Here is a 27,285-nt window from a genome sequence, read left to right on the forward strand (position 1 = left end):
TGACATTTAACACTTTATTTGCATAATTTCAAATTTATTTCCAAGTGGTTGTACTAAATCACAACTCCACCAGCAATGTATTAGTGGGTCTATCTACCCACAACCCTTCCAACGTTGACTTTTCCCATCATTTATCATTTGTTTCCATTTTGTAACGTGTGAGGTAAACATTTTAAGGCTGTTTTGATTTGCATTTCTCTTATAATTAATATTGGAATATTCTTTCATGTAATTGATAGTGGTTTACACTTTTTTGGGGAACTATCTGTTCAGATCCTTTGACCAATTGTCAATTAGAGAATGCCTTTTGTGGCCACACATTTTAAGCTCAGTTGCCTCATCTGCAAAATGGGGCTAATAAAATTGATTGCATCTATTTCAAAGTGTTGCTCTGAGGATCAAATGAAAATGTAATTTGCAACTCTTAAAGAGCCACCTAAGTTCTGTTATCATTATTATATTCTTAGTTTATTCTTATAACTCAGAGCTTTTCACAGTACAAACAGGAGTAAGAAAGGGATTTAGGGGCCTAGATGAAAAGTACTGGGATCTTTAATAAAATAGGTTAAATAGATTGATTTAACTTATCTTTGGTCAGAGTTTTCCAAACTGTGGGATGCTTCATTCTGAGGGACCGAAGATATTTTTTGGGGACGTGTGAAGTGAAAGCTAAAAATTATTGTATATTTTCAAGCACAACTAACTTTCATAGCAATATAGCTACTTTTTTCTTTTCTTTTCTTTGTGTGTCAACATAAACTCGTTAACAGTATCTTCATTTTGTTGTTGTTCCTTTCGTGTTTATGGCTCCAAGGGGAATGTTAGAAAGCACTAATTTTCTGCTAGCAGGGTAAGTTCATCCTGTTCACTTATTTTTTTGGAAGAAGAGGAGGGAGGATTGGAGGGGAAAAGCAACAGTTGAGTGAGAGGCAAAAAACACATGTACTAATCTTCCTGCAAGTGGTGTGGGAAATAAACATCTAATTTTTCCCTTATAGACTTTGGGAGAGGTACCTGTTCCAATCTGTTCACTACATTCGCACTCCACCTCCAATCCTGTTCCACTGTGACTAATTGCCACAAGTGTTTGAGCCTTCTTGTCACCAAGGCTAATATCTTCAGATTTTTCAGACACAGAATACAGGCAGCGTGGGCAAAATCATGTAAGCATTTCACTTTTTCTTTTCTTCTCCTAGATCATAGTGGTGAGGTTACTTGGTTCCCAAGAATAAAGCTTCTTGAGTGGGTCTTGGCTTTCCCTTCCAAGGAGTTAAAGAAAACTAGAGTTGTTTTGAAACTCCTGCTAGATTACAGATAAAAATTAGTCTGAAGCAACATTCACAGTTATGATAGGCAGTATATTTCAAGAGACTATCTTGCTCTGTCTCTCTCTCACAAATACATACATATGCAGATGTGAGTGGGATGGAAACCCTTTTCAGTCATTGGGCTCTGCTTGCTCATGTCAGATATATGATCACACAGGTGAGTAGCATCCCACCTATCATCAAGTACTTGTGTGGGAAGGCCCACTTCTCAATAAGTTGCATGACAATGTTAACAGGACCTTTTTGAGTGCCCTTCAAGGTCATTCTCTGGGCCCTCAGTCCCTCCAGAATACTGTGCCTATCTCCAATAAGGCCATCCGTGCTGAGGTGAACTTTCTGGAGGGATGAATTAAACTTCAGTAATTCATCCATGGGGATGGTGATATCAGAGTCATTTGTGATGAAGGGTCTTGCCAGAAGCTCTTCTCATTGTCTCTCCTGTTGGTCACTTGCATATTGCCAATGTTACATCAGTACAGTCTGCAAGTGCTGTACATCATATTTTGACTTCACACAGAGTTTGGCAATCTGGCACTTATTAAGAGGTTCTTTACTGGACAAAATCTCTAGGCATTCCAGGATGCTGGATATTTGGTCTATCCTTGCTTGGATTTTACTTTCTATTATGTGCAAGGATTCCTTGTCTGATGTCTCCAGGTGTCCCATGTAAGACTGGATCTCGTGGGCCTGCTTGTGGGAACACTTCCACCACAGATCCAATTCTGGCTTCTGGATCTACTTTTTTTCAATGAAAAGAAAATTTAAATCAAAATCAAGAAAGCAACACTAATATAGTGAATTTGCTCCAACTGCAAAATGGAGCAATAACTGCAGCACAGGAATTACATAATATGGCATGCACAAATAAGAATAAATTTGAGTTAGTACATGTTTAGTCTTAACATCAAAATGATCTACCATAGTCAATTCAGCATAAGCTCAGGACACAGATAGAATTATGCTGTTACACTGTTTGCTTCCTTTAAACATGAAGTTTTACAAACATACAGCATAATGCATTAAACAATTTATGTGAAAGTAAACAATAACTACTAAATTTGTTGTATTTCTCATTCATTTTGGTAAGAATAATATGAAGGTTTCCTTCAAACCTCGTAACTTCTAAAAATTATTAAGATGATTCAAGGATGGTTATAGCTGTCATAATTTTAGAAGTTTTAGGTGAAACATTCCTTCTATTATGAGGTGAAGTGATAGACTAGACAAAGTCTAAGCATACGTTTTCATACATAGCTAGTGTAGTGATGTTTAAAAAAGAGCACCAATAAAACCTTAAAGGAGTGGTCATCATAATTTGAAAATTTTCAACAAATAAATTTAATTGTCAAATGTTTATTGTCTCTAATTTTTAAATAATATCTCTTTGTCATGGATAAACACATAGCCAATTTGAAGAGAAAATCCATGGCAGCAATTATTTCTAATACAATCAAAGACAAAAGAGAATATAAGTGGCAAAAATATCAATATAAAAAAGGGCCAAAATCCAGAAATGATGACTTTCTGTATTTATGACTAGGATACATAAATACTAATGTTAGAGAGAAAATAATGCTGCTTGTTATTTGTAGTTACTTTAACAGCAAGTATCATTAAACTAACAAATTGAAATTATATCTTGAAAATGTACTTGTGATGTGGGCAAGATAAAAACTTATAATATCAGAATGATAGTGAATCACATGCAAAGCACTTTAAAACAGCTTGACTTATAGAGAGTTTGGTGAGAAGTGCCTGTATTTCTGTAGACCATTATGCTAATTAACTAAAATCTTTCTATTTTTGCAATTGTATGAACCAATCAATGAAATGAAAAATGCTTGATTACATATGGTATATTAGAGAAGACTTGTTATTTTATAAGCCATGGATGGAATAATGATGGAATAACAAGAATAATAAATTTTAAGAAGAATAATAATTTTAAACATTAGCTGCAAATGTTTTTATGAAAATAGTATGTGGGAGATTTTAAAAAAATGTACCTTATGCAATTTGGAGGTTACATATTTCACAGTTACTTGTATTGAAAAAATACCAGAGTGGTTGGATAAATTTTCCAAGTTGTTATGAGGGTAATCAGTTTGACACTCCCCTCAAAGTTGTATGTTCAAATTGTTTCCTCTTTAAAATAAAAAGTTGTAGAGTGCAGAGACTGCTTCATTTATATCTCTCTGTCATCAGCATAGTGCCTATAACATGGCAGACAGTTAGTAAACTGACTTAATGATTATTGGAATTGTTGATGATATCAGGAGAGAAAAAAAGGCACTTCTATATTACTGTGAAGGATGATTTTTCTTACTCAAAGCATTTGGAAGATGTTTTGAAACAAATTCATTTTGTAACAATAATTCCCTCTTGATATTTGCATAGTTAGGAGATATTTCTTGAAAAGCTGAGTACTTAAAAACAATCAGTGCAATGTCCTAAAATTCATTATCTCATTTAGAATAAAATAATTGCATTGAAGGGTTAAACACAAGGATAATATGTAAAAGAGTATTTCTATGTCTTTTGCAACTAAAAATACTTGCCATGAAAATGAAATGGAAGAAAGCAAAGATCTTATTAATCATTCAACTGGTTTACAGAAGCAATTCTCATTTTATTTAAAAAACCTAGATATTTCTGACTACAATTGCATAAGGAACCTATTTGCCATGGAGAAATATCATATTTGGTCTCATTCCATCTGAATAAGAATAGTTAATAGACTTGTCTTATCATAATGCCCTTAAGGAGGCAGGTAGTTAGTTCAGTGAATAGCAAGCTCTAGGCCTGGAATCTGGAAGACCTGATTTCAAATATGGTCTCAAACACTTACTAGCTATGTGACCCTGGGCAAGGAAATTAACCTTTGTTTGCCAGAATACATTAGAGAAAGAAATGACAAACCATGGTGTAATGAAATTACAGATGTCATTGAACAAGAAATACCCTGAAACAAGTATTTGATTCTGAAAATCTTCTATTTTGGTTACAGGTGAACAAAGAACTCTCTGATTTATCAAACAAAGTAATACAAATTTTACTGTCCTTTGTAATATCTTTTTTGCATGAAATAAGATTTTCTGCTGAAGGTGAAACTAATAATTAGCAATGTCATCAATGAAAGGACATTTTGAGAAACTTTATATTGAAAAACAAGCCCACTCATCACTTTAATATTACTGTTACAATTATTTTCATAAATTATAAATATGAAAATTATAAGTTACTTGCCAATGAAATCTATGCATATCGTGTTATTTTATTATTTATTTAAAATTTGATATAAAATTATAATAAATCTTTAATTTTATTTGAATAAAATACAAGCCAAGAAACTTATTTGCATAGATTGTTTTATGAAGTGTTGGGGAGGACAATATTTTTAGGAAAAAATATTTCTACATAAATTTGGGAAAGATTACTTTAGGTTCAACTCTCACTACTGTTGTTTGCAGTAGATGTTATTTATGACTAAAGAAATCTAGATATTATATCCTTAGCCTGCTACTTTTGAATTGAAAGATACTTTAGAAAGAAAAAAATTCTAAGCCAGATAATCAAAAGGACAGGCAACAGTGTGCATTATCCACTGTCAATTAGTCTAGAAAAATGACCTTTCAATCAATTGTCACACAGAGCAAAAAACAAAATAGAATTCACATTTCCCTCTGAAACTTTATTATAACACATAGATCCAGCAGGCAAGGAACACAATCATTGTGTTTACAGTAATAAAGAGAGAGGGAAAGAAAAAATGGCAGAATGATTTAAAGATATTGGAAAATCACTGACCATATAAAAATGGTGTATCCATTAATGTCAAGGCTGGGAATTGAAAGTTATTCTCACTGACTTCAAAATACCTTAAAAGGTCCTCCCCATATCTGACTTCAAACATGGCATAAGATATTCCAAACTAATGATTCTTTTAAATTTTCCATGTCCTCCTGAAACCGCTTTGCTTTTTAATTGTTCAGTCCATATATGGCTGATATTCACCCAAGGAGAAAAAGGAAAGAGGAAGACAATCTAGCCTGGGACATATCTGTTTACCAGTTGGACATGAATTAGTGCCTATAAGTTCTAGGTAAACAATAATTTTAATTATTAATTTTCAATAACTTAATTTCTTCTCCTCCCCTCCCCCATACTCCCTTTGTTTATAGCATAGAGAAACAGAGACCTTCAGAACAAAAAAGAAAGATCAGAATTAGATTTCCTCAAAGAAACTGTATCAAAGTTTCAAGTTGAGACAAAGCTGTCTTAAAGGAAGATCCTCTCATTTTGCTCATCCATCCTTAATACCCATCAACTGGACAGTTTTTCTTATAGGAAAAAAAAATAAGAAAATGAGGTAGCTTTTTTTTTAGGGAGGAACACTGCACACTAAGAGAAACTTCCCTTCTTAGTCTTGTTCCCATTTATTCTAGTTCTCTTGCCAGTACCAAGGAAGTATTGAGAGAAGATATCAGAAAATAGGCAGCCTGAGGATCAAGGTAAGATAACAGAAGGGTTAGAAGATGATGAATGCCCCACTAAAATTATTTCAGGTTTTGGAGCCTGGGCCTCAACTCCAAACACCAAGTTCCATGGAATAAAGAAGTCCAGGGAACTTAAATTTATTCATGCCAGAAACCATCATTCCACTTAAAAGGCAAGAAAGTGAAAAATCAAGGCCTCTATAAAAGCTTATGGTGATATGAATGTTTCCATTTTGTTTCTGAAGAAGTTTAAAGTTAAAGTTTCTTTTTCTATTAATTTCCTATCTGCTGGCCCAGGACCATATTAAAAGTTACTTTACTAACTATAACTATCTAATCACAACATTCTTTCACTGTATGCATATTTTATTTTAATCTTGACCCAGAACAGACTGTCCCAATGGCTCCTTACTGTCTGATGAGTGAATGACTTAAGTGTAGGACTTCCTATTATGTGATTAAATTTGGTGATTCAATTTTATAGGATGAGGGATATTATTTTTTCTTAAAATAAATTAGACTTAAAAGTGCCATGCTGTTATACTGTAGTTTGCCCCCAATAGGTAAAATGAGGTCTGCTGCCACTGAGATAAAGATTATCTTATATAAAACTTGGGAAAAGGAAAGAGTTGGTCTTTCTCAGGGCTTATTAGCTCTTGGTACCTTAATATTGGTGTATTCACAGACTCAGAGTCCCTAATCAAAACCATCCTTCCCCCTAATCTCCACTGGCTATCAAATGTTTTTCTCAAAAAAAAAAAAAAAAAAAAAGTAGGGAGGAATTAGGTGCTGGAACTGCTCACAAGTCCTGTTGCAGGAAGTGAACTGGGTAGCACAGACAGAATTTAAGATAATGACTGTCTTTCACTACCAGGTACCAACATGAACACATCATGGCACAATCCCCACTAATACAAGTCATCAGTCAGTTACTGAAAGACGTGTCCCATTCAGTAACTACAGAGAAATCCTAGAACTGATATTTCCTTAATTAACCTGTCCTGGATTTTGATCTCCTTCCTCTGGCAATCACCCATCAGGGCACACATCTTTCACTGCAGCAAAAAAGAAATAAATCATAAAAATAAAGTATAAAGTCCTTTCATTTGTATAAAACCAAAGTAATGACCCAGCTTACACAGCCCAGCCACTTGGATATGCTCTGTGAAAATGTCTTTTTTCTTTCTTTCTTTTGTTTTAAATAAATTCTATTCCTTCATATTTTACATTCCCAATCTTGGTCTCCGGAAGGAGGAAGTGTCCATCTAGAGTGAAGGCCATGATGTAAGTAGCAATTTTGCCATTATCCTCCTCTGATTTCAGAGCCACAATGATTTGGTCATCTGTGTTAGGAATGAATTTGAAGGAAGAGAAGCCATGTGTTGGGGTTACTTCCCCAATATGGCTCACAGAGATGTCTCCAAAATCTTGAGCAGATCGAAGGAGAAGATTGGTACCCCTGTGCTCATCTTCCTTCTCATTGTAACGTTCATGGCTGGCCCGACGAGGCAAGAAAAACCATCGCTGTAGTGTGTCACTCCAACAAGCTGACTCATGAATTAGATAGCCTGGGGACATACACAAAGACATAAGGAGTTAACAAAAATCTATGAAAGAGGTGAATGCATTCTAATCCCTAACTACATAACCTAGCAACTGATTGCTGTCACCCTACATCTCCTCCTCCTTACAATCAGAGGCACCTGAGCTCCAATTAGTTTCAGTTCTCTGAATGCAGTGTTGGATAAAAGTATAACTTTTCACAGGCTCACAGACCATGTTGATGCTGTACTAATCAAATACTTTTCCATAAAGCCCCAGATATATTATTCACTTTCTCTTTAGAATTTTACATTTTTCAGAAAGATTTTGTGGCTTTGTTCTTAATTACCTAGGTCAATAAAGAATAGGGAAAAGAGGATCACTTAAATTTTAAAGTCTTATTATTTTAATCATTAGTTTGAATTATCTTCCCTTCTTCCCAAAACAGCCAACCCCATAATCTTCAATTTTCACTTTATTCTTTTCCATGTGTGTTAATGGAGAGATGGAGGAGCAATGAAAGAGTTAAGGAGAGGGAAGCAAGGCTAGCAGAGATTCTAATTTGTGAGGGCGGGGAGGGGGATGCTGGGACTGTTGCCCTAGAGCAGGCTGTGATGACAGAATAGGATGAGTCAGGAAGAAATTCACTAATAAGGATCATTTTTACAGACAGAAGAACAAAGTCAAATAATTTGCCCAAAGAATCAAAAGGGATCAATAGCAGCTGACCAAAACTCAGTGTATCCTAAGTCTTGTCCCAGAGACTTCCAAGTCTGAATGAATGAAGCCTTTATCAAGTGCTTACAGTGTATAAAGCCCTGTTCTACCCTGGGGATACAAATAGAAAAGAGAAGCCCTGCCTCAAGGTGTTCATATTCTAATAGGAGAGACAATGTATAAGGAAGGTCCCAGCCCCAGTTGAAATGGAAAGGTCTTATGGTCCTTAACACAAAGAGACAAAGTTCATGTGATGCTTCTTCTTTAACATCATTTCCTGTGATAACATCCTCTCAGTTCTGATGTCAAAATGCTTGACAATGATTGGAAGTATTGTTATTCTGACAGCTCTGGGATTTAGGGTCCTTGGGTGCTTCCAACAGGGTCTAAGGGGAGATGGTAGTCACGGTGCTCTGATCTGCCTGTACTCAGCGCCTCAGAAAAGTCAGCTTCTGCCAGCTGGCTTACTCTTGCTTTGCAGGGCAGTCAGTGTCCGAAAAGGGATAACAGCTGCAAGGGCTATGTTGGAAGCAAGACCAGATGTCTGGGGAAAAGGTCTCCACCCCCAGGGCTCCTGTACTTATTTAAGCATTGGTGGCAGTTGGCTAGTAGCTGTTGCTAATGGCACCCTAAGGATGATGAGCCCCTTCTTTACAATGATGGCTGTGGAGTTTATAAGTCCAGGGGCCTAGGGGACACTGCCATGCCCAAGGCTCTTAGGTCGCGAGTCCTAGGCTGCTTCCATAAGATTTGAGGGAGGTGCTCAAAGTGGTGGTTGTGGTTTGACTTGCCCATCTATCATGCCTTCTGTCTCTCCTTCAGGGTGCCTTGCTGCTTCAGCTAGGGCAGGACAATGGTCTTGAGTAATATGTAGTTAAATGCTTCCATTTTAAGGCAAGGAGATAAAATTACTATTTGGATGGGATCATAGAAAAAAAATTCTTTTTGAATTTCTGGCTGTCTAATCCAATCCCATTCAGAAGGAAACTCCTAGAATATTTTACCTGGGGGGCGAATCCCAGCTGCATCTCTCAAAGCGTTGTAGTTAGATACCCAGTTTTCATGATATACATTGCCTTTGTAGCCAATCACCTTTACCCACTCAGGATTTTCATTCATCACTTCACCAGTAGTAGTGGTCCACTCCTTGCCCAGGCCTCCAACATATAGATGCTCATCTTTCACAGCCAGCCATTCAGCTTTAAAACCTAGAGGTAAGTGACACTCAGAGTTATTTTATCTCCACTCAGATTATAATTATAATATAATATGATAATATAAATATTATATTTATGATAATAATAGCAAGACTAGGAAGGAGAAGTTAGAAATTGAACAATCTTTTGTTATTCTTGCATATACTCAGTACCTTTCTTCCCTTCTTGATGGCCCCCAATATGTGACTATTAGATGGACAGAATTACCTTCTGAAACGGTCCACTACAATCTCTTCTTGGAAGATCAATCTTTCTCTTCCTCCCCTCACCGACATATGTATACATGTATAAACTATATACATATAATATATACAACATATACATATATACACGCAAAAAACCCTATATGAAAAGATATACATATTTATATACATATGCACATACTTTCTTAAGTGCCTGAATTCAAGGTTTTGCCTGCTAAGTGGCACAGTGAATACACTAAGCTGGAATCAGGAAGATTGGAGTTCCAATTGTGCCTCAGACACAACTGTGTGATCCTAAGCAAATCATTTGATCTCTCTTAGCTTCAGTTTCCTCATCTATAAAATAGGGATAATAATATCACCTGACCCACAGGTTCTTGTTCTATGGATCAAAAATGAGATAACAAATAAAGTACTTTGTAAATCTTAAATTGCTATATAAATGTTAGCCATGATGATGATGTTGGGGCAGCTAGGTGGCTGAGTGTGTTAAGTACCCTGTCTAACATCAGAAGACTCATTTTCCCTATTTCAAATCTGGCCTAAGACACTTATTAGCTATGTAACTCTGGGAGAGTCACTTAACTCTGTTTGCCTCAGTTTCCTCATTTGAAAAATGAGCCAGAGGAAGAAATGACAAACCATTCTAGTATCTTTGCTAAGAGAACTCCAGCAGCAGCTAGGTGGCACAGTGTGGATAAAGCACCAGCCCTGAAGTCAGGAGGACCTGAGTTCAAATCTGGCCTTGGACACTTAACACTTCCTAGCTGTGTGACCCTGGGCAAGTCACTTAATCCCAATTGCCTCAGTGGGAGGGGGGAAGGGGAAGCTAGTCATGAAGAGGCAGACATAACTCAAAAATGACTAAACAATGGCAATAATGACATTGTTACCATGTTCTAGTAAAAAAACATCACTTTTAGTCGTTATGGTATCTACCAGTTATTAGAAGAAAATCTTCATGACTTGATAAACTTAACTTATCTCAATCTCAGTCAAAGCTAGATGATTATTTAATCTTGTGGATTTTCTTTATGTAACTGGATATCCAAGGAGATGGGCCACAATTCAAATCTTAAGTCTGATAAGTCTGACAATTTCTGTAGTCTGACCTAGCCAGGAAAATAGACATCGGCTGTACTAGTCACACTGAATATCTGTTTAACCTTGGGTAAACAAAGTGGTGATTTTATGTCTTAGATGGAGTATCCAGTGGCCCTACTCACCACAAACTTAAAAAAAAATATTTTAATAATCCATTTAAATTTGGAAAGGCTGCTATTGAATTTAAGAGACACTGAATGGACAGAGTATCAAGCCAAGCTGAGTCTGCAGATATCAAATTCTGTGTTTTTATAACTCTCTGCTAAAGCTTTCCTTCCTATTCCATGTATAAGAACCTTTCTCTATTATCTCGTTCTTTTTTTCCTATTATGAGCTAGACTGCTTCATTCATTTGTCTAGTTTTCTGAAATGAATCTTTTTTTTTTTTTTTAAGGGATATGCATAAGGAAACATTTGGCTATAGAGCTGTCAACTTCACATAAACTCAACTTTAATTAGATGATATTAGAGGATCATACATTGAGAGTAGAAGCAACCTTAAGGATCATCTAGTCCAAATTCCCTCACTTTTCAGGGAAAGAAAACGAGACTGGTGGTGGTTTAAGTGATTTGTTCAATATCACACTGAAAATAAGTATCAAAGAAGATTTGAATCTATGTCCTCTGATTTCAAAGGTAGAGCTCTTTCCACTGTACCATGATGTCTCCCTATAACAGCATCTAAAGTTTAATATTATATTTATACACACACACACACACACACACACACACACACACACACACACACACATACACACACACACACACACACACACACACACACACACACACACACACACACACACACACACACATATGAAGACTAGGCATAAAAAAAGAATGAAACAAATCTATTTTGCCAAATGTCTAAGAACAAACATTAAAGTCCTAACATGAAAACCAATTTTAAAAAATATTTAAAGAAAAATTATTTTGAGGCAATAATGCCAAGGACATGATTTCTTTTAAGAAATATAAATAGGAGACTGGAAATAAAGAACCATTTACTCAAAAAAGAAACCTAATACTAGAAAGATTTAAATGACATTGAATTTAGCCCTGAACATTTTTCTTGTAGAATTCTTTAATCTTGAGGAGTTAGGACACTATTTATTCTAGCTTTGTTACTTTGTTTTGTTGTAGTGTGTATGTGAGTGTTTTTTGTAAGGCAATTGGGGTTAAGTGACTTGTCCATGGTCCCACATCTACTAAGTGTTAAGTGTCTGAGACCAGATTTTAACTCATTTCAGTTCAGGAATGGAACTGACTTCAGGGCCAGTGTTCTATCCACCGCACCATCTACCTGCCCCAACTTTGTCACTTTGAATAAAGTGGCAAAAATAGGATCTTAAGCATGTCCCAACTTGGTTAATTATTATAGATGGGAAAAAACTTCTCATCCACCATCACTAGTTACCCTCAGGAATAAAATCTGTTCCAATTTACCTTTTCCCACTGTACCATCTCCATCTGACAGGATCACCCAAGGCACTGTCTTAGTGCCTTCAATCTGGTAGACCACCCCAGTTCTATCATCCACTGAGTAAAGCTTTCCATTGAAAACAATGAGCTCTGAGAGTTCCATGCCCCTTCCTTTTTCAGCTAGGTGGGATTCCAGGATGCCATCCTCTTTATCCCACTCCACAGTCACTTTGTCTCCACTCTCTGACAAGGTCAAGTAGCCCTTTTTCAGGTAACTGAACCAGGTATTTTCCTTTTTGGCCCTGGATTCAGTGTCCAAGTCAGCAATAACTGCAATTCGGTATCGAACTCCGTTGGGAGTCTTCTGGGATGGTGACAGAGGATAGGTATCATTGTAGCGGTCACTAGAAAACTGATTAAGCCTCCAGTTGTGAACATTGGGTTGGATTGGTCTTCCCGTGGATGAACGATGGAAGCACAGCAGCAAAAGTACAATACCAAAGCACAGTGAAGACACTACAATTGCCTTCCAGCGGAGTCGAAAGCGGGGGTCAGCAGCTTTGGTCATGGACGCAAGGACGGGAAGTCCACCCACAGTTATCCGAAGGGAGTGCATAGAATCATTCCATTCCAAGTGGTCATATGGTTGGACGGGCATCAGACTGAAAGTCAGCAGGGACCTATGTATCCAGAAAGGAAGACAGATGTGAGTAACATTGAAAATACTGTCAAGTTTTAATTATTTCAAATTAGATTCTTCCCATTATAATTTCCAACTGAAATCTTGTTGTTAATGCTTATGACTCTCCTTACTACATTATGACTTTCCTTAATTAAATCCTGTGAAGATATTAACATGTTCCCTATTTTCTATTGTCTAACAAGAGAAACTCTTTCTTTTTTTTTATTTATAATTTTTTTTCACAGTATATATGCATGAGTAATTTTTTTAATAATATTATCCCTTGTATTCATTTTTCCAAATTATCCCCTCCCTCCCTCCACTCCCTCCCCCCGATGGCAGGCAATCCCATACATTTTACATATGTTACAATATAACCTAGATACAATATATGTGTGTAAATACCATTTTCTTGTTGCACATTAAGTATTAGATTCTGAAGGTATAAGTAACCTGGGTAGATAGACAGTAGTGCTAACAATTTACATTCACTTCCCAGTGTTCCTTCTCTGGGTGTAGTTATTTCTGTCCATCATTGATCAACTGGAAGTGAGTTGGATCTTCTTTATGTTGAAGAGATCCACTTCCATCAGAATACATCTTCATACAGTATTGTTGTTGAAGTGTATAGTGATCTTCTGGTTCTGTTTATTTCACTCAGCAACAGTTGATGTAAGTCTCTCCAAGCCTCTCTGTATTCCTCCTGCTGGTCATTTCTTACAGAACAATAATATTCCATAACATTCATATACCATAATTTACCCAACCATTCTCCAATTGATGGACATCCATTCATCTTCCAGTTTCTAGCCACTACAAAAAGGGCTGCCACAAACATTCTGGCACATACAGGTCCCTTTCCCCTCCTCAGTATTTCTTTGGGATATAAGCCCAATAGCAGCAATGCTGGATCAAAGGTATGCACAGTTTGATAACTTTTGGGGCATAGTTCCAAATTGCTCTCCAGAATGGCTGGATTCTTTCACAACTCCACCAACAATGTATCAGTGTCCCAATTTTCCCACATCCTCTCCAACATTCATCATTATTTGTTCTTGTCATCTTAGCCAATCTGACAGGTGAAGAGAAACTCTTTCAAAGAAAAAAAAAAGTTACTTTTCCTTGTCCTAGACAAGAGAGCAGATAGCTTAATGAGAGCTATTCTTAAGCTGGTACTTTTGCATCATCAGTACAGTGTGAGCAATGGGGCACAAGAAAGATGAGTAATCTATAAGACTGCCTGTCTCAAGTCTTCACTATGGTTTCACATGAATAATAGCCATGTCTATATACGGCCAAAAAACACACTGAAAAATCAATTATGGCTTCTGTGTCATCTACCATATTGCTCCCCTGTAATGATGCATAATGCTGGGAATGTTTATAATTTTTAAAGGGCTATACAGTTCTCAGTTATCATCATTATTATAATTGTTACTAAAAACCAGGGACAACTAAATTCAGATGATCTTATACTGTCTAGAGCATTAGAAAGTCTCTGTACAAATTTCACCTTTTGGCATAGACAAGGTCTGAGCAATAAAACCAACACCCAACATTGCAGTTTGTGTTATAAAAAATACAGGTCTTCAGCTAAGATGCCTGTCTGAAGGGAGGCAGAAAGTTCATCTCCTACATCTCTTATCCAGTGAAAAACTGTATAGGAGAAGATGGAATAATAATCAAGAAATCTAATGAAAAAGGACAACAAATGACCTTCTCCATTCCAGAACTGCATAAAAAGTCAGCCAAAAGAAGCAAGCTTAGCAATCAGCACCTGTGATAGCCTCACAATGGACTAGAAACTGGCCAGGTACAGCTAGCTGTGGGTTGTAAGGCTCTCTATATCTAGAAGCAGCAAGAGTGGAAGGCTCCCACACTACAATATCCCAGGGCAGTCATGATGGGGACCTTGGAAGCAACAAGGAGTGACAGTGTTCAGACTAAGGTACCCCAGGTCCTTGGATTCAAGGTCCATAGTAATCTGTTCTGAGAGATCTTAGAAGGTTCTGAAGATCCAGCCTTCTGAATCTCAAAGATCTGAGGCTGGGGATAAAGTGTTAACCTAAAGAGGTAAAATCACTGTGGGAACTCAAGGTCAAGACCAAGCAAGGTTAACTGTCATGCCCAAATATGATGCAAGAGGAAGAATCTGGCTTTTACATAAGGACTCAGTTTAAGAACTCAGACTGGAGAGATGCATAAAGCAAAGAAGATACTGAAAATTATAAAGAATTATTGTAGATATCAAAACATTCCAAATTCTAAGCTAGAAATAAATTAAGCCTGTTAAAACTGTAAGTTAAGATTCAAAGGAAAAAATGCATTTTCTACAGAGTATATGAATACCTGGAAGAAATGAAACAAGAAATAAAAATGAAATAAAGTTCTGGAGAAAAAAATTTATAGGACAATAAAATAACTTAGAAAATAGCAAGTAAGAGACTTCCTGAAAATCAGAATAGACCAAAGAGAAATCAATGATTTCATGAGACAGCAAGAAATACTGCAACAAAGATCCTCCAAAAAAAAAAAAAAGAGAAAAGAGGCAAGTAAATAACTGAACTGGAAAATAATTCTAGAAGAAATAATCAATGGATTGCTTCAAAACCATGATTTAAAAATAAAAATGGTTTGCATGTTGTATTTTAAGAAATCATTTGAAACACTAAATTGTCTGAAACTTGAAAACAAAAGGTCCTAGCAATGATAACCAAAATTCAGAGCTTGTAGTCAAAGAAAAAAAATATTACAAGCAGCCAGAAAGATTTTAAATACCAAAAGAACTATAGTAACACAAGACCTGGAGAGAAAATACAATATTCCAAAAGGCAAAAGATAATAGATTTATAAACAAGAATAACTTGCTCTGTAAAAATATTTCCTCTACAGGGAAAAAAAAAAAAAAAAAAAAAAAGGACCTTTAATGAACAGAGGGACTTCAACCATTTCTGATGAAAAGACCAAAGCTGAGTAGGAACTTTGAAATGCAAAATAAGAACTCAAAAGAAATCTTAAAAAGGTACATTTATTTGAATAATTAGAAGGTGTATTATGGTAAAGCACTAATATTCTAATAATGGGAGAAGAAACAAAGGCCCCTTTAGAATGTTAAGTCTCCAAAGAGTATTAAAGGAGTTAGAAGGTCTAGGAGTAGACTGTGTGTTTGAAAAGACATGGAGAGGTTTAAAAGAAGGAATACATTAATAAAGAAAGGAAGAAGGAATGAAACTTGCTATTTCTTTTATCTGAATGATTCATGAAAAGAGTATATAGAGATGGAGTAAAGGGTCAGAGAAGGGGCAACTGGGAGCCTCATTCTTATCTGAATCAGACAAAGGAAGATTGAACACACTCATATATGCATACCCACAAAGTTAAGTGTAAAAACACACTAAACTCAACAGGAAAACTGGTGAGGATAGGAAAATAATTCTGCAGAGAAAATAGTCACACTAAAAATAAAAATCCTGACCTTAAAGAGAAAATGAAAAGAAAAAAGAGAATAAAAAGATCTGGGAACTAATGAGGTATCTACAAATTGTATCACATTGAAAGTGATGACATATTTCCCCATAAGATATGATAAAAAACCTGAATGTATTAAATGATGTAAAGGAAAAGAATAGGAGAACAATTTATACAATGGCAGCAACATTATAAAGAAAAATATCACTGAAAGACCTGACCAAAGGAAAGACTTAATAGTATTTCCCCAATTACATATAAAGACAGTTTTCAACATTCATTTTTGTAAGATTTTGAATTCCAAAATTTTCCCTTCCTTTCCTTAGGGTTCCCTTTCCCCAAAGACATCAAGCAAACAGGCTATAGATGTACAATCATTTAAAACATTTCCATATTAGTAATATTGCAAAAAAAGAATCAGAACAAAAAGGGGAAAAACCACAAGAAAGAACAACAAAAAAAGGTGAAAATAGTATGTTTTGATCTGCTTTCAGTCTCCATAATTCTTTCTCTGGATGCAGATGGCATTTTCCATTCAATTGTCTTGGATCACTACATTGCTGAGAAAAGCTAAGTCATCGTCATAGCTGATGATCACACAATTTTGCTGTTACTGTGTATAATGTTCTCTTGGTTCTGCTCACTTTATTCTGCATCAGTTCATGCTAAGCCTTTGCAGGTTTTTCTGAAATCAGCCTATTCATCATTTCTTATAGAACAATATTATTCATTACATCAAACACCACAACTTATTCAGCCATTTCCTAACTAATGGGCATCCACTCATTTTCCAGTTCTTTGCCACTAAAAAAGAGGTGCAACAAACATTTTTGCACATGTGGGTCCTTTTCTCTCTTTTGTGATTTCTTTGGGATATAGAACCAGTAGTGGCCCTGCTGCACCAAAAGGTGTATACACAATTTTATTCCCTCCTGTTTTAATGAGAAGTGAGTATGTGATGTGGAAGAGAGTAAAATAGTGATGCTTGGGGGGAAAAAGAACAAAAAGGCAGAAGAATGAAACATCTTAAGCATCTGAAAATATTTCTAAAAGTGAAGGAAGCAAAGTTAAGTGGGTATTTTTGAAAGTAACATTGAATTTAATATACTTTTTTTGAAAAAAGCAAACAGTATGGAAAAGAGATTTATATTTTCATGCACAATACTTTTTTATGAACTCTACTTTCTATAAATGCTTTTTTGTATCTTAAACATTTTTTAAAGGGTGTAAAGGAGAACAGAAAGCAGTTGAGAAAGAAGCAAAGATAAGCAGGGTAGTTTTGAAAATAACATGTGAATTTAGAACATACTTTTAAAAAAAACAAGCAGTATGGAAGAGATTTATAGTTTCATCTACAATTTCTTTTATGATTTCTACTGTATGTAAATGCTTTTTTATATCTATTAAATTCAGAATAAAATCAATTAAATTTAGAAAAAAGAAATGTAATAATAGCATTAAGAATTGGACATTTTCAACATCTTTACAGTTCCCCCCTTCCCCATCTCTGAAACACACAGAGTAGAGAACTTTTATAGCCAAAGAGGTACTAGGCCAGAGTATGGCCTAACAAGATGAAAAGCTGTCTCATAGCTAACCACAAGGGAAAGGAAGAGGCATGTTAGCAATTTCCAAGGAAGAGGGCTGGTCCCAGGCTATGTGTTGCATTTTTCTGCTATTAGCTGTAGATAGTAGAGACCTATCAATCCCTCAAAATCCCTCTTTCCCTCCCTAAATAACAGCTGTTTAATTCTTATATCCCTAAGAAAGTTTGTCCCTGTAAACAGTTTTTCCTCTTTCATCCTTTGCTCTTACCCTCCCACATTTACTGTTTTCATTGGACTTTATGGCAAAAACAAAGTTCTAATTGGATAGAATGGAACTCTTTTCTAAATGATTCTCTAACCCATTTTCCCCAGTGGCTGATCCCAATTTTCTTTCTTGTACCTCACACAAAATCCTCTCATCTCAGCCTCTGAGCTAAGCATCTCAACTCTTGCTTTAAAAAGAAAACTGAAGTCATGGGAAAGAGTTCTTTTTTCTTTTTTTCTTCTCTTATTTCTTGCCTTCAACCATGATTATTTCCTACTTTATTACTCCCTGATGATGAGGGCAGCCCTTCTCACTATCTACTTGATGCCATTTCCCCCATTATCATTTCCTTGCTCTTTTTAAAATCTTTAATCTCTCTCAATTCATTCCTCCCTTCCCTCTGGTCTACAAAACAAGCCCAATTTTCCTCTATTAAAAAAACAAACAAACAACCCCTCTCCCCAAAAAAGCCAAAACAAAACCAGAAAGACCACCTTTATTTCTATCATTCCTATTAGCTCTATTGCTCTATATCTTCCTTTCCTTTTTCAGCCAAAATCTTTGATTTTGTACCTCCTCAGTACCTCCTCTTCTTAAATTTTCTACCCACTCACTCAACTGAAACTGCTACTTCTAAAGTTCTAGATAATCTTTTAATTGACTAATCTTACTCAAATTTTTGATCCTTATTCCTCTTGAATGTCTCTGTAGCCTCTGCTTATTGATAACCACTCTTTCCTCCTGGACATTCTCTGGGTTTTTGTGACCACAGACTTCCCAACCTTTTTTCTTTTACTTTTCTGATGGCTCCTTCCTAGTCTGAATCATCGTTTTTATCATGTCCACTAAGTGGAGGCATACCCAAGTCTGGTGGAGATTTTTTTCTATCTCTACTCTCTCACTTGCCAAACTCATCAATTCCCATACTTTAACTGCCATCTCTATTAATAGATTACTCCCACAGTCTATCTAGCCTTAACATTAGTCTACCCATGTTAGTTGTTTTGAATCGGATGTCCTCTAATTATCTCAAAGTGTCTAAAAGAGAACTAATTATCTTTCTTCCCAAGACCCCAACCCTCTTCACCACTATATAGTCAGCCTCTGTCATATTATATTCTTTGTATTTTCTTAGACAATAAAAACTGTAATAGCTAGCATTTTCATAGCTCTATAAAGCTTGCAAATGCTTTACAAATATTATCTCATTTTATCTTTACAACAATCCTAGGAGGTAGGTTCCTATCCTTCAAATCAGGAAAATTAAACGGATAGTAGCATCAAGCAACTTGTCCAGAGTCACCATGATTATAAGTTTCTGAAGCTAAATCTGAATTCAGGTCTTCTTGACTCCAGGTCCAGAACTCTAGCACTAACAAAGCACTAAAATTTTCAGTTTCCTTTTTTATAAAACAAAGAGACTGGACTAGAAGGCGCTAAATCTTTATTCTAAATCTAAATTCTTTAAATGAATAAGACATAAATAATGCAAAAGGTACAAAACTCTGTGACTGCTGTCAAACTTGCCAATCAATAATTCCTTGTAGCCTTTAAGGAATGGATTTTTAATGTGATAATGGCTAGAACAACTATGCCATACTTTAGCAAAAAGATGAAATCAAAGTTACCAAACTTTGGGCAGTGCAGTCATATAGGCATTCCTATTGAGGGATTCCCGAGTATTCACAAATAATCTTCACTTTTATGTCTAAGGTTTGTCACTAAGATCTGCCTGGGTGGGGAATCCATTAAAAAAAAAAAAAAATTGCACATGAGCTACATACAGATAAGATGTTTGAATTGCCTCTCCCAGTTTTACAGACTTCATTGCCAAGTTTTTTCAGTAGTGCTTTGTTAAGAACATTTACACATACATTTTACCCTAAAACCATTTCCAGTCATACATCATGCAAAACCTAAACAATTTCCTTTCTAGGAAAAACCAATGTGTCCTAAGAAAATATTTTCTTCTAATAGATAATGAAAAAAATAATTTTTATCTTTTTATAACTACCTCAAAAAACTTCCAATATTCCATCTTTGTAAGTATGACCTATAAAGTTACATATACAGCTTATGCACTTTTGTGCCTAAAAATGCTGGATCAAGTGAGATTGCTCATGATTTGGTCAGGAAAGAACTTTAATGCTCTTTTATGAACATTGAAATCCCTGGAGGTCTGGAATGAAGTAGTTACAGAAGAAAAAGGACTCGTCTAGAATTGGCCAACTTTGCCCACTTTTTTTATATCTCTAAATCACTCATTTGTTTGGGCACTCATCACAAGAAATGTTTGCCAATATAACTGGTCATCCTGATGGTTGTTTGCCCTTTATCTAATAGTTCGACACTGAATAAGACATTATCAAAGTACGACAGAATAAAATCATGGAGGAACATGATCTATCAAATCCACCTGTCCAGGTAGGTCTAAAAAAGAGCTTTCATTTACTAAGAAACCCTAAAGGACTCAAGTTCCACTGATATTCTCTTTTTATGTACAAGCCTAAATACTAGGTAATAACAGACATAGCAATAATAGCTACAAGCAATACAAACCATTGGAGTTGTTCTGTAGCCTAATTCCCACTCCACCACTTCATCAGGGAGCTATATAATAAGCTCTATATCATTTGTACATCTGTTGGTTTCAGTTAAACTAGTATTCATTCCTCTGTAAAAATGGGCCTAAAAAACAACATATGATTAACAGCTTATAAAAACAGCTATTCTGAATAAATGTGCAGTCCCAGTCATATCACATCAGTTTTAAGATACTCAAAAGCAGGTTCCAGTATCGTGAGGCACAGAGACAAGCTAGGAAACAGCTTATATTCCTTCTTGTGCACAATGCTGGCAACTACAAAAAGATGCTACAACCCATCTCTCCCTCACCCGAAGTCCCTTCTAAAAGAACTGTGGGACAAAGAAGACACTCAGAAGCCCCTCACCTTCATGGAGCCAGAAGGCCATCATCCAACTCTAACAGTATGGCAGATTAAGGATACTGTTCCACTTGACAAATCTCCCACAGCTAGAGTTCTACAGTGTTAGGTGACAGGCAGCAGAATACTAGCCCAAAAGAAGCTAACCTAGAAAAACTCCTCCCCTTTCAGGATGTAAGTAGTGCTTATAAAAGGCATACATCACTGAGATAACAAGCATTAATACCCTCAATTTCCTGCTTCCTCAAAAATATTGACATAGATTATCTTTCCATTCCCATGCAGCCAGGATCTCCTAAAAACACTGCTTCCGTCTTAAAGGACATACTCCTCCTTTCCTTCATGGCCCTACTATACATACTGAGGTGTGTGAAACACTTAGGAGAGCCCTAGTTTACAGAACAGGTCAAGCTAAGCTTTTTATTCAGGTATACTTCCTTGTTGGATGGTAATAGCAAATTGTGTTGACTTTTTGAAAGTCCTTAGGAATGGTGAGACCTAATGCCAAGAGCCTCAAACCAAACAATTTTGCAAAAGTACTCTTGACCATCAATCTCTTCTGCTTTGGATTATGACAGGTTACTGCATTCAGAAATCCAAATCCAGATTTGCACTGGGAATGATATGGGAGAATGAGGCTTAAGAAATAAGAATTAAATGAATTTTTGTTTCTAAATATGTCAAAATGCTAGCCAAATGAGTAGAATCTTGGGTAGCAAGATAAGGGATGATTTAGTCTTCTAACTCAGCTAATTTAATAATTGCTGATAAGGCCATTAATGTATTAGCAAGGTGTTAACAACCAATGATCTCCATAAAAGAGGGAAAAGGACCCACATATGCAAAAACTGTTTGTAAGCAGCCCTTTATGTAGTGGCAAAGAACTGGGAAATTGAATAGATGCCCGTCAGTTGTGGAATGGCTAATGGTGTATGAATATAATGGAATATTACTATTCTATATGAAGTGATGAGCAGACTGATTTCAGAAAAGCCTGGAAAGACTTACATGAACTGATGCTAAGTGAGCAGAACCAAGAGAACATTGGACATAGTAACAAAATAACATGATGATCAATTGTGATAGTCTTGACTTTTTTTCAACAATGAGGTAATTCAAGACAATTTCAGTAGACTTGTGATGGAAAGTGCTACTTTCACCCAGAGAAATGGAATGTGGATCAAAGCATAGTATTTTCACCTTTTTTTTCCTTTTTCATGGTCTTTTCCTCTTTTGATTTTTCTTGTGCAGCATGATGAATATGGAAATACATTTAGAACAAATACATATGTTTAACCTATCTGATGATTGCTTGCTATCATCAAGGAGGAAGGGAGAAAAATTTGGAACACAAGGTTTTGCAAAGGTGACTGTTGAATGTATTTGGAAAAATAAAATACAATTAAAAAGAAAAGAAAAAAAAGGAAAAAATCAGTGATGTATTTATAGATATGTGAACGCTTCTCTCTGGGTAAAAGAAAATTTCTATTGGCTGATGATAGATCTCTTCTGTTGATTTTTATTTTTTTATTTTTTATTTTTTTTAATTAATAATTTTTTATTATATATATATTTTTTATAATATTATCCCTTGTATTCATTTTTCCAAATTATCCTCCCCTCCTTCTATTCCCTCCCCCCGATGACAGGCAATCCCATACATTTTACATGTGTTACAATATAGTCTAGATACAATACATGTGTGTGAATATCTTCTGATGATTTTTAAAGAAAGATTGGAATTTAAGAATACCTGAAGGACCATGGGCAACTAAGTGCTACAGTGAATAAAGTACTGAGTTTGGAAGACTCATTTTTATGAGTTTAAATCAGGACCTGGGCAAGTCATCTAGCTCTGTTTGCCTCAGTGCCTCATCTGTAAAGTGAGCTGGAGAAGGAAATGACACTCCATTATCTTTGTTTAAAAAAAATCCCAATTAGGGTCATGAAGAATTGGACATGGTTGAACAACAAATGAAGGAAAGAACCAAGCAAATTTTTATTGATGCACTTGGTTCTTCTGGTATTAAAATTTTTCTCTTTCCATTCCCATCTGTCAGAATCTAGCAGAGGATATATTCAATCAGAAGGAGACATTTTATCCAATATTTTAAGTCAGTATAAGGAATAGATACTTCAAACAGATAGATACAGAATACAAAGAAGCTGCTTTAAGAACTAAGATCTTTGGCGATAGAAAAGAGCAAATTAAGGACTACCTCTGACAACTGAGAGTCGATGCAGAAAGGAACAGATTGTGGAGACTCAGATGGGCTACCTTGGCCACATGTTCTATATACTTGTGCAATTATTTATTTTTTTTTGTTTTGTTTTTGTCAATCATGCCTGATTCTTCATAACCCCATGGACTAAACTGTCCATGGAGTTTTCTTCTCTAGTGGATTAAGGCAAACAAGTTAAATGACTTATGATGGGTCACATAGGTAGGAAGTGTTTGAAGTTCCATCTAAACTAAGATCTTTACTCTAGGCCGAGAGATCTACTATCCACTGAAGGCATCTAGCTGCCCCTATGCATTTCTATCATTGTACTTTATGCCCACTCTTTTCATAGAAACTGTATGATTTAGAAAATGTATTCCATCTAGTTTTGTTTTGTTGGGGAGTGCTGAGGAAGGGAACGCAGAGAAAAGTGGAATGTTTTGTAATTACTCTTTTTATTATGCCATTTGGTAAACCTCTTTGCTAAGAAGTATCTATTGATTGACTGTTAATGGGCAACACAGTGTTCACAGGGTTCATAAGCTATATTTCTAGGAGTAAGTAGCCACATGGTATCTACCCCTGGACTGAGAAAGAAGCAGCTGTCCTCTATGTACTGAACTTGTAAAAATCAAATTGAGGAAGTTATCACAAAGGAAGTGCTATAACTCATTTTTAAGCCTTTTTTTTTGGGCGGGGGGAGATAGGCCAATTGCTCAGAAAGAACAGAGAAAAAGAATATCCATCTTTTCCAATATTTTGGGTTTATAATGTTTCATATAACCTGCCAACCTAGGGACAAAGTGGCAGTTTTCCAACAATGGCTGACAGTTTCAAAATTAACATTCATATATATTATAAATAATAAATAACAGGGTTGTGGTCTGGTCAAAGTCCAGATATACTTCTCCTTAATCTTAAAAGAATTTTTAGCAATTTTATAAGTTAGAAGTATTCCACAAAGAAAACTGCCACATTTCACCTAAAGAAATTGTTTTAGCCACAGAGATTGAAAATGGGAAAATTAGAACTTCTCACTCCAAGCAAAGTAATCACGTCCACAAAAGAAATCAGATAGAGGAGTCAACCAAGGAACGAGCCAAGCTTATTTTTGCTTCTTTCCCTCTTAGAGTCACAGTAACCATTTCTGACTGCTTACAGTACTTTTTCTTTGATCTGAAGAAATTGCTGATATAGCTGGGATTTCTATTTCTACTTCTGATGCTAAGAAAGTTGAGTAATTTCCCTTTATTATTTCTCGAAACAGGATGTCTAGGCAAGTCTTAGTCATGGCATTCAGCTAGTCCAATCATTTTTAATTTTTTTCCTTCTCTGATTTCCACGTTAGTTGTTTTTGTTATGAGATACCTTAAAATTTTCCTCTATTTTTTTCACCTTTTTACTTCATTATTTCGTATTGCTTCATGAAGTCATTGGCTTTGTTTGTTGAGAGTGTGTTGCTTGAGTGAGGTTTTGTATCTCTTGAGGTAAGCTATTAATTCCTTTCCCAATTCTTTCTTCTAAAGGTTTTATTTTATTTTTTTCTTCAAGTTCTTTTATTCCATTTATAAAAACATTTTAAATGCTTTTTAAAATTCTTGCTTTACTTCTCTCAGGAATTTTAGTTGAGTTGGCACCTAAGCTGCTTTTCTCTGAGGCACTGCTTATTGAGTGTTGGAGTCGTGCTCTTCTTTTGTGTTTATATCTGGAGTGTCTGGCACCATAATATCTCCTTATCGTTGCTCTTTCTTCCAGCCTACTTCCTGGCCGAAGCCTGGAGAGCCAGCTTCTGCCATACTTCTAGAGGGTGTTCTAGGCTGCTTCTGTTGCTGCTTTTTTAGGGCATTGAGTTTTAAACGTAGGAGAATTTAGGAGATATGAAAAATCTGAAAACAAAACAACTCATCTAATATTAACTAATCTAATAATAACTCGTTTTAAATATGGGGAAATCAGGACCCAGACAGCCTAAGTCCCCGGGCCCCTTGGGGTTGGCAGTTTTGGTCCCCACGACTGCCATCCTGCGACTGGTAAATATGAAAAGAAGGACTCACAAGGAGGACAGGCCCACCTTGTGAGGGGTAGCCATACTTTGAGTCTGTTTGCTTAGCAGCTCCACACTGAATGCATGGCTGAGTTGTGTCTGGGTTTAGAAATTTGGGGAAGGAAAGACAGCCCAATGAGCTTCTTCCTTCGGATGGAAGCCATCTAAGTTAAGAACACTGTGGTAAATAATAAAGAACAGTACAAAAGGGGAGAAGGACTCCGACTCTGCGTTTACTTTTCTAACAGTGAGCCCCTCAGAACGCAGCGGCAGCTTTCTGGAGTGCTTTCGGCTGAGCGCTCTCTCCGCAGACGGCCTGGGGCGCCCGCCCGCCGCTGGCTCCCCCCACGCGCCTTTCAGCAGGGCGCCCAAGCCAGGACAGAGGCTCATTCACTGGGGGTCGCCAGCTCTCTCGTGAGGGCCTCAGTGAGCAAGGGCGTGGGGCCACTGCGGGCAAGCAAACTCTGGGGACTTCCATCGGGGAGGGGGAGGCTGACGCAGACCCGTCTCCTTCCACCTCGTGGTGCATCAGCCTCACCTATCGGAAGTCACTCTGGGTGGTCTAGTGTTCGCGGGGGACCGCAGGAGAGGCCGAGGTGGAGGGCCCCGGGCTAAAAGTACGACGCGTCCCTACAGTAACTGGAACGTAACAGGTTTGGGTCCCCGACGGGTGAAGCAGGAAGAGAACCAAGGTGTGCTTCCGAAAGGTGTGCCCCACCTCGGCGGGGAGGGCAAAACAAAGTGCGGTCTGAGAAAAAGAGTGTCGGCGGGGAGGGCGAGAGGAGGAGACAGGTGGCCGCGCTAAAGGAACAGTGATTCCAGGTGGGCTAGGTGGCTGCGAGGAGGAAAGAGCGAAAATGCCGGGCAGGAGGGAGGGGGATGGGGAGCCAGAGCAGATGGCAGAGGGAGTGAGGAGCGAGATGCGCCGGAGAGGCGGAGGTTCCAGCCCGAGCCAGGGGAGGGGTCACAACCCGGGACAGACCCAGATGGGAGAAGCCGGATGCCCAGAGGGAAAGGCGCGGGTGGGGGGAGGTGGGAAGCGCCCAGAGCGGGGTTGGGCCGGAGGAGGAGCCTGCAGGCAGCCTGGCGGCGTGGGCCGCACCACCGCCACTCACCCTTCCTGGTGCCGGCTCGGGCGGGGCGGCCTGAGCGGGGAGCGCGGCCGGGGTCGGTGGGCCGGCAGCGGCAACCGGAGAAACCTCGATCCGATCCAGTAAGGGCAGGAGGACGGGGCCGGGCAGTCCGCACTTCCGCCCCGCGCATGCCTCGCCTCCTTTCCTAAAGAAACTACAACTCCCGAAAGTCTCTGCTCCAAGACTCCATTTGGGGAGAAGGGAGAATTACTGGGAACTGTAGTTCTTTGGCTATTAAAGGGCTAGAAGTGAGAGAAAGGTGTGTGCATCTGGGGATTGATGAAGGTTATTGGAGGCGGAAGAGAACTGTGAAGTCATGGAGCTCTACCCGCTGCTTTACTTGTACTTGAGGTTGGGGGCGGGGGTGAGATGCTGATTAGGAGAGTCCTGTTCAGTTTTCTCCCCCTTATCCCACCTCGCAAGACCAATCACTAACATACGGTGTTACCTGTAGGCACGAAGCTTTCCTCGCAAAAATGGCGGCAGTGGAGGGCACTTAGCCCTGGCTGGCCGGTCTAGGAACAGCCTCCTATTTGTGACTCTTGGGCCAATGGACAGGGAATGCGACCTCCTCTCCACAGACTAGAAAGTCAGCTAGGTGTTAGGGCCTCAGCCCTTGAAAAGAAACATGGTTCCTCACCTCTGGAGTAGGAGGAGACTTCTCTCTTCCTCTGCCTTCCCAGCCGCCCCTCCCCCATGCTGGTTACAGTACCCATGCCTTGAAGCTATTCCAGTAGGAAACTTTGCACTCCACAGGACCAGGTGGTTTGAGGGTGGGGGACTCAGCATGGAGTTGAGAAGAGTCAGTCCTGGCCATGGGGAGCTGAGTAGTGGAGAACTGCTGAGTGACCTGCCAAGCACAGAAGCTGTCACCAGAAAGAGCATCCAGAGACTGTGAGAGAAGGGAATGGACTTCGAAGTTCCAGGAGAGTGACTTGCTTTGGCCACAT

General features: G+C 37.6%; 1 protein-coding gene and 1 pseudogene across 5 annotated transcripts; both read right to left on the reverse strand.

Annotated features, from left to right (window-relative positions):
- Positions 1-1,994, reverse strand: LOC141538648 (Golgi SNAP receptor complex member 2 pseudogene; annotated as a pseudogene).
- CANT1 (calcium activated nucleotidase 1) lies at positions 1-26,980 on the reverse strand. 5 transcript variants are annotated; one of them, XR_012481090.1, is made up of 5 exons: positions 26,318-26,471; positions 12,054-12,709; positions 9,088-9,291; positions 6,963-7,392; positions 1-2,063 (listed from the first exon to the last, which is right to left on the reverse strand). XR_012481090.1 is itself a non-coding variant. In XM_074260290.1 (4 exons), exons 2-4 carry the CDS (start codon positions 12,685-12,687, stop codon positions 7,022-7,024), a joined length of 1,209 nt encoding a protein of 402 aa, XP_074116391.1. In that variant the 5' UTR covers positions 12,688-12,709; positions 26,784-26,980; the 3' UTR covers positions 4,683-7,021. The 5 variants fall into 5 exon arrangements, 3 of the variants coding, with proteins under 3 accessions (XP_074116391.1, XP_074116388.1, XP_074116390.1); XR_012481091.1 differs by having other exon boundaries at positions 1-2,066; XM_074260290.1 differs by lacking the exons at positions 1-2,063; positions 26,318-26,471 and adding an exon at positions 26,784-26,980 and having other exon boundaries at positions 4,683-7,392.
- Positions 26,981-27,285: the final 305 nt, after the last annotated feature.

The sequence above is a fragment of the Sminthopsis crassicaudata genome, chromosome 4 (assembly GCF_048593235.1).
Source record: "Sminthopsis crassicaudata isolate SCR6 chromosome 4, ASM4859323v1, whole genome shotgun sequence".
NCBI classification, from domain to species: domain Eukaryota; kingdom Metazoa; phylum Chordata; class Mammalia; order Dasyuromorphia; family Dasyuridae; genus Sminthopsis; species Sminthopsis crassicaudata.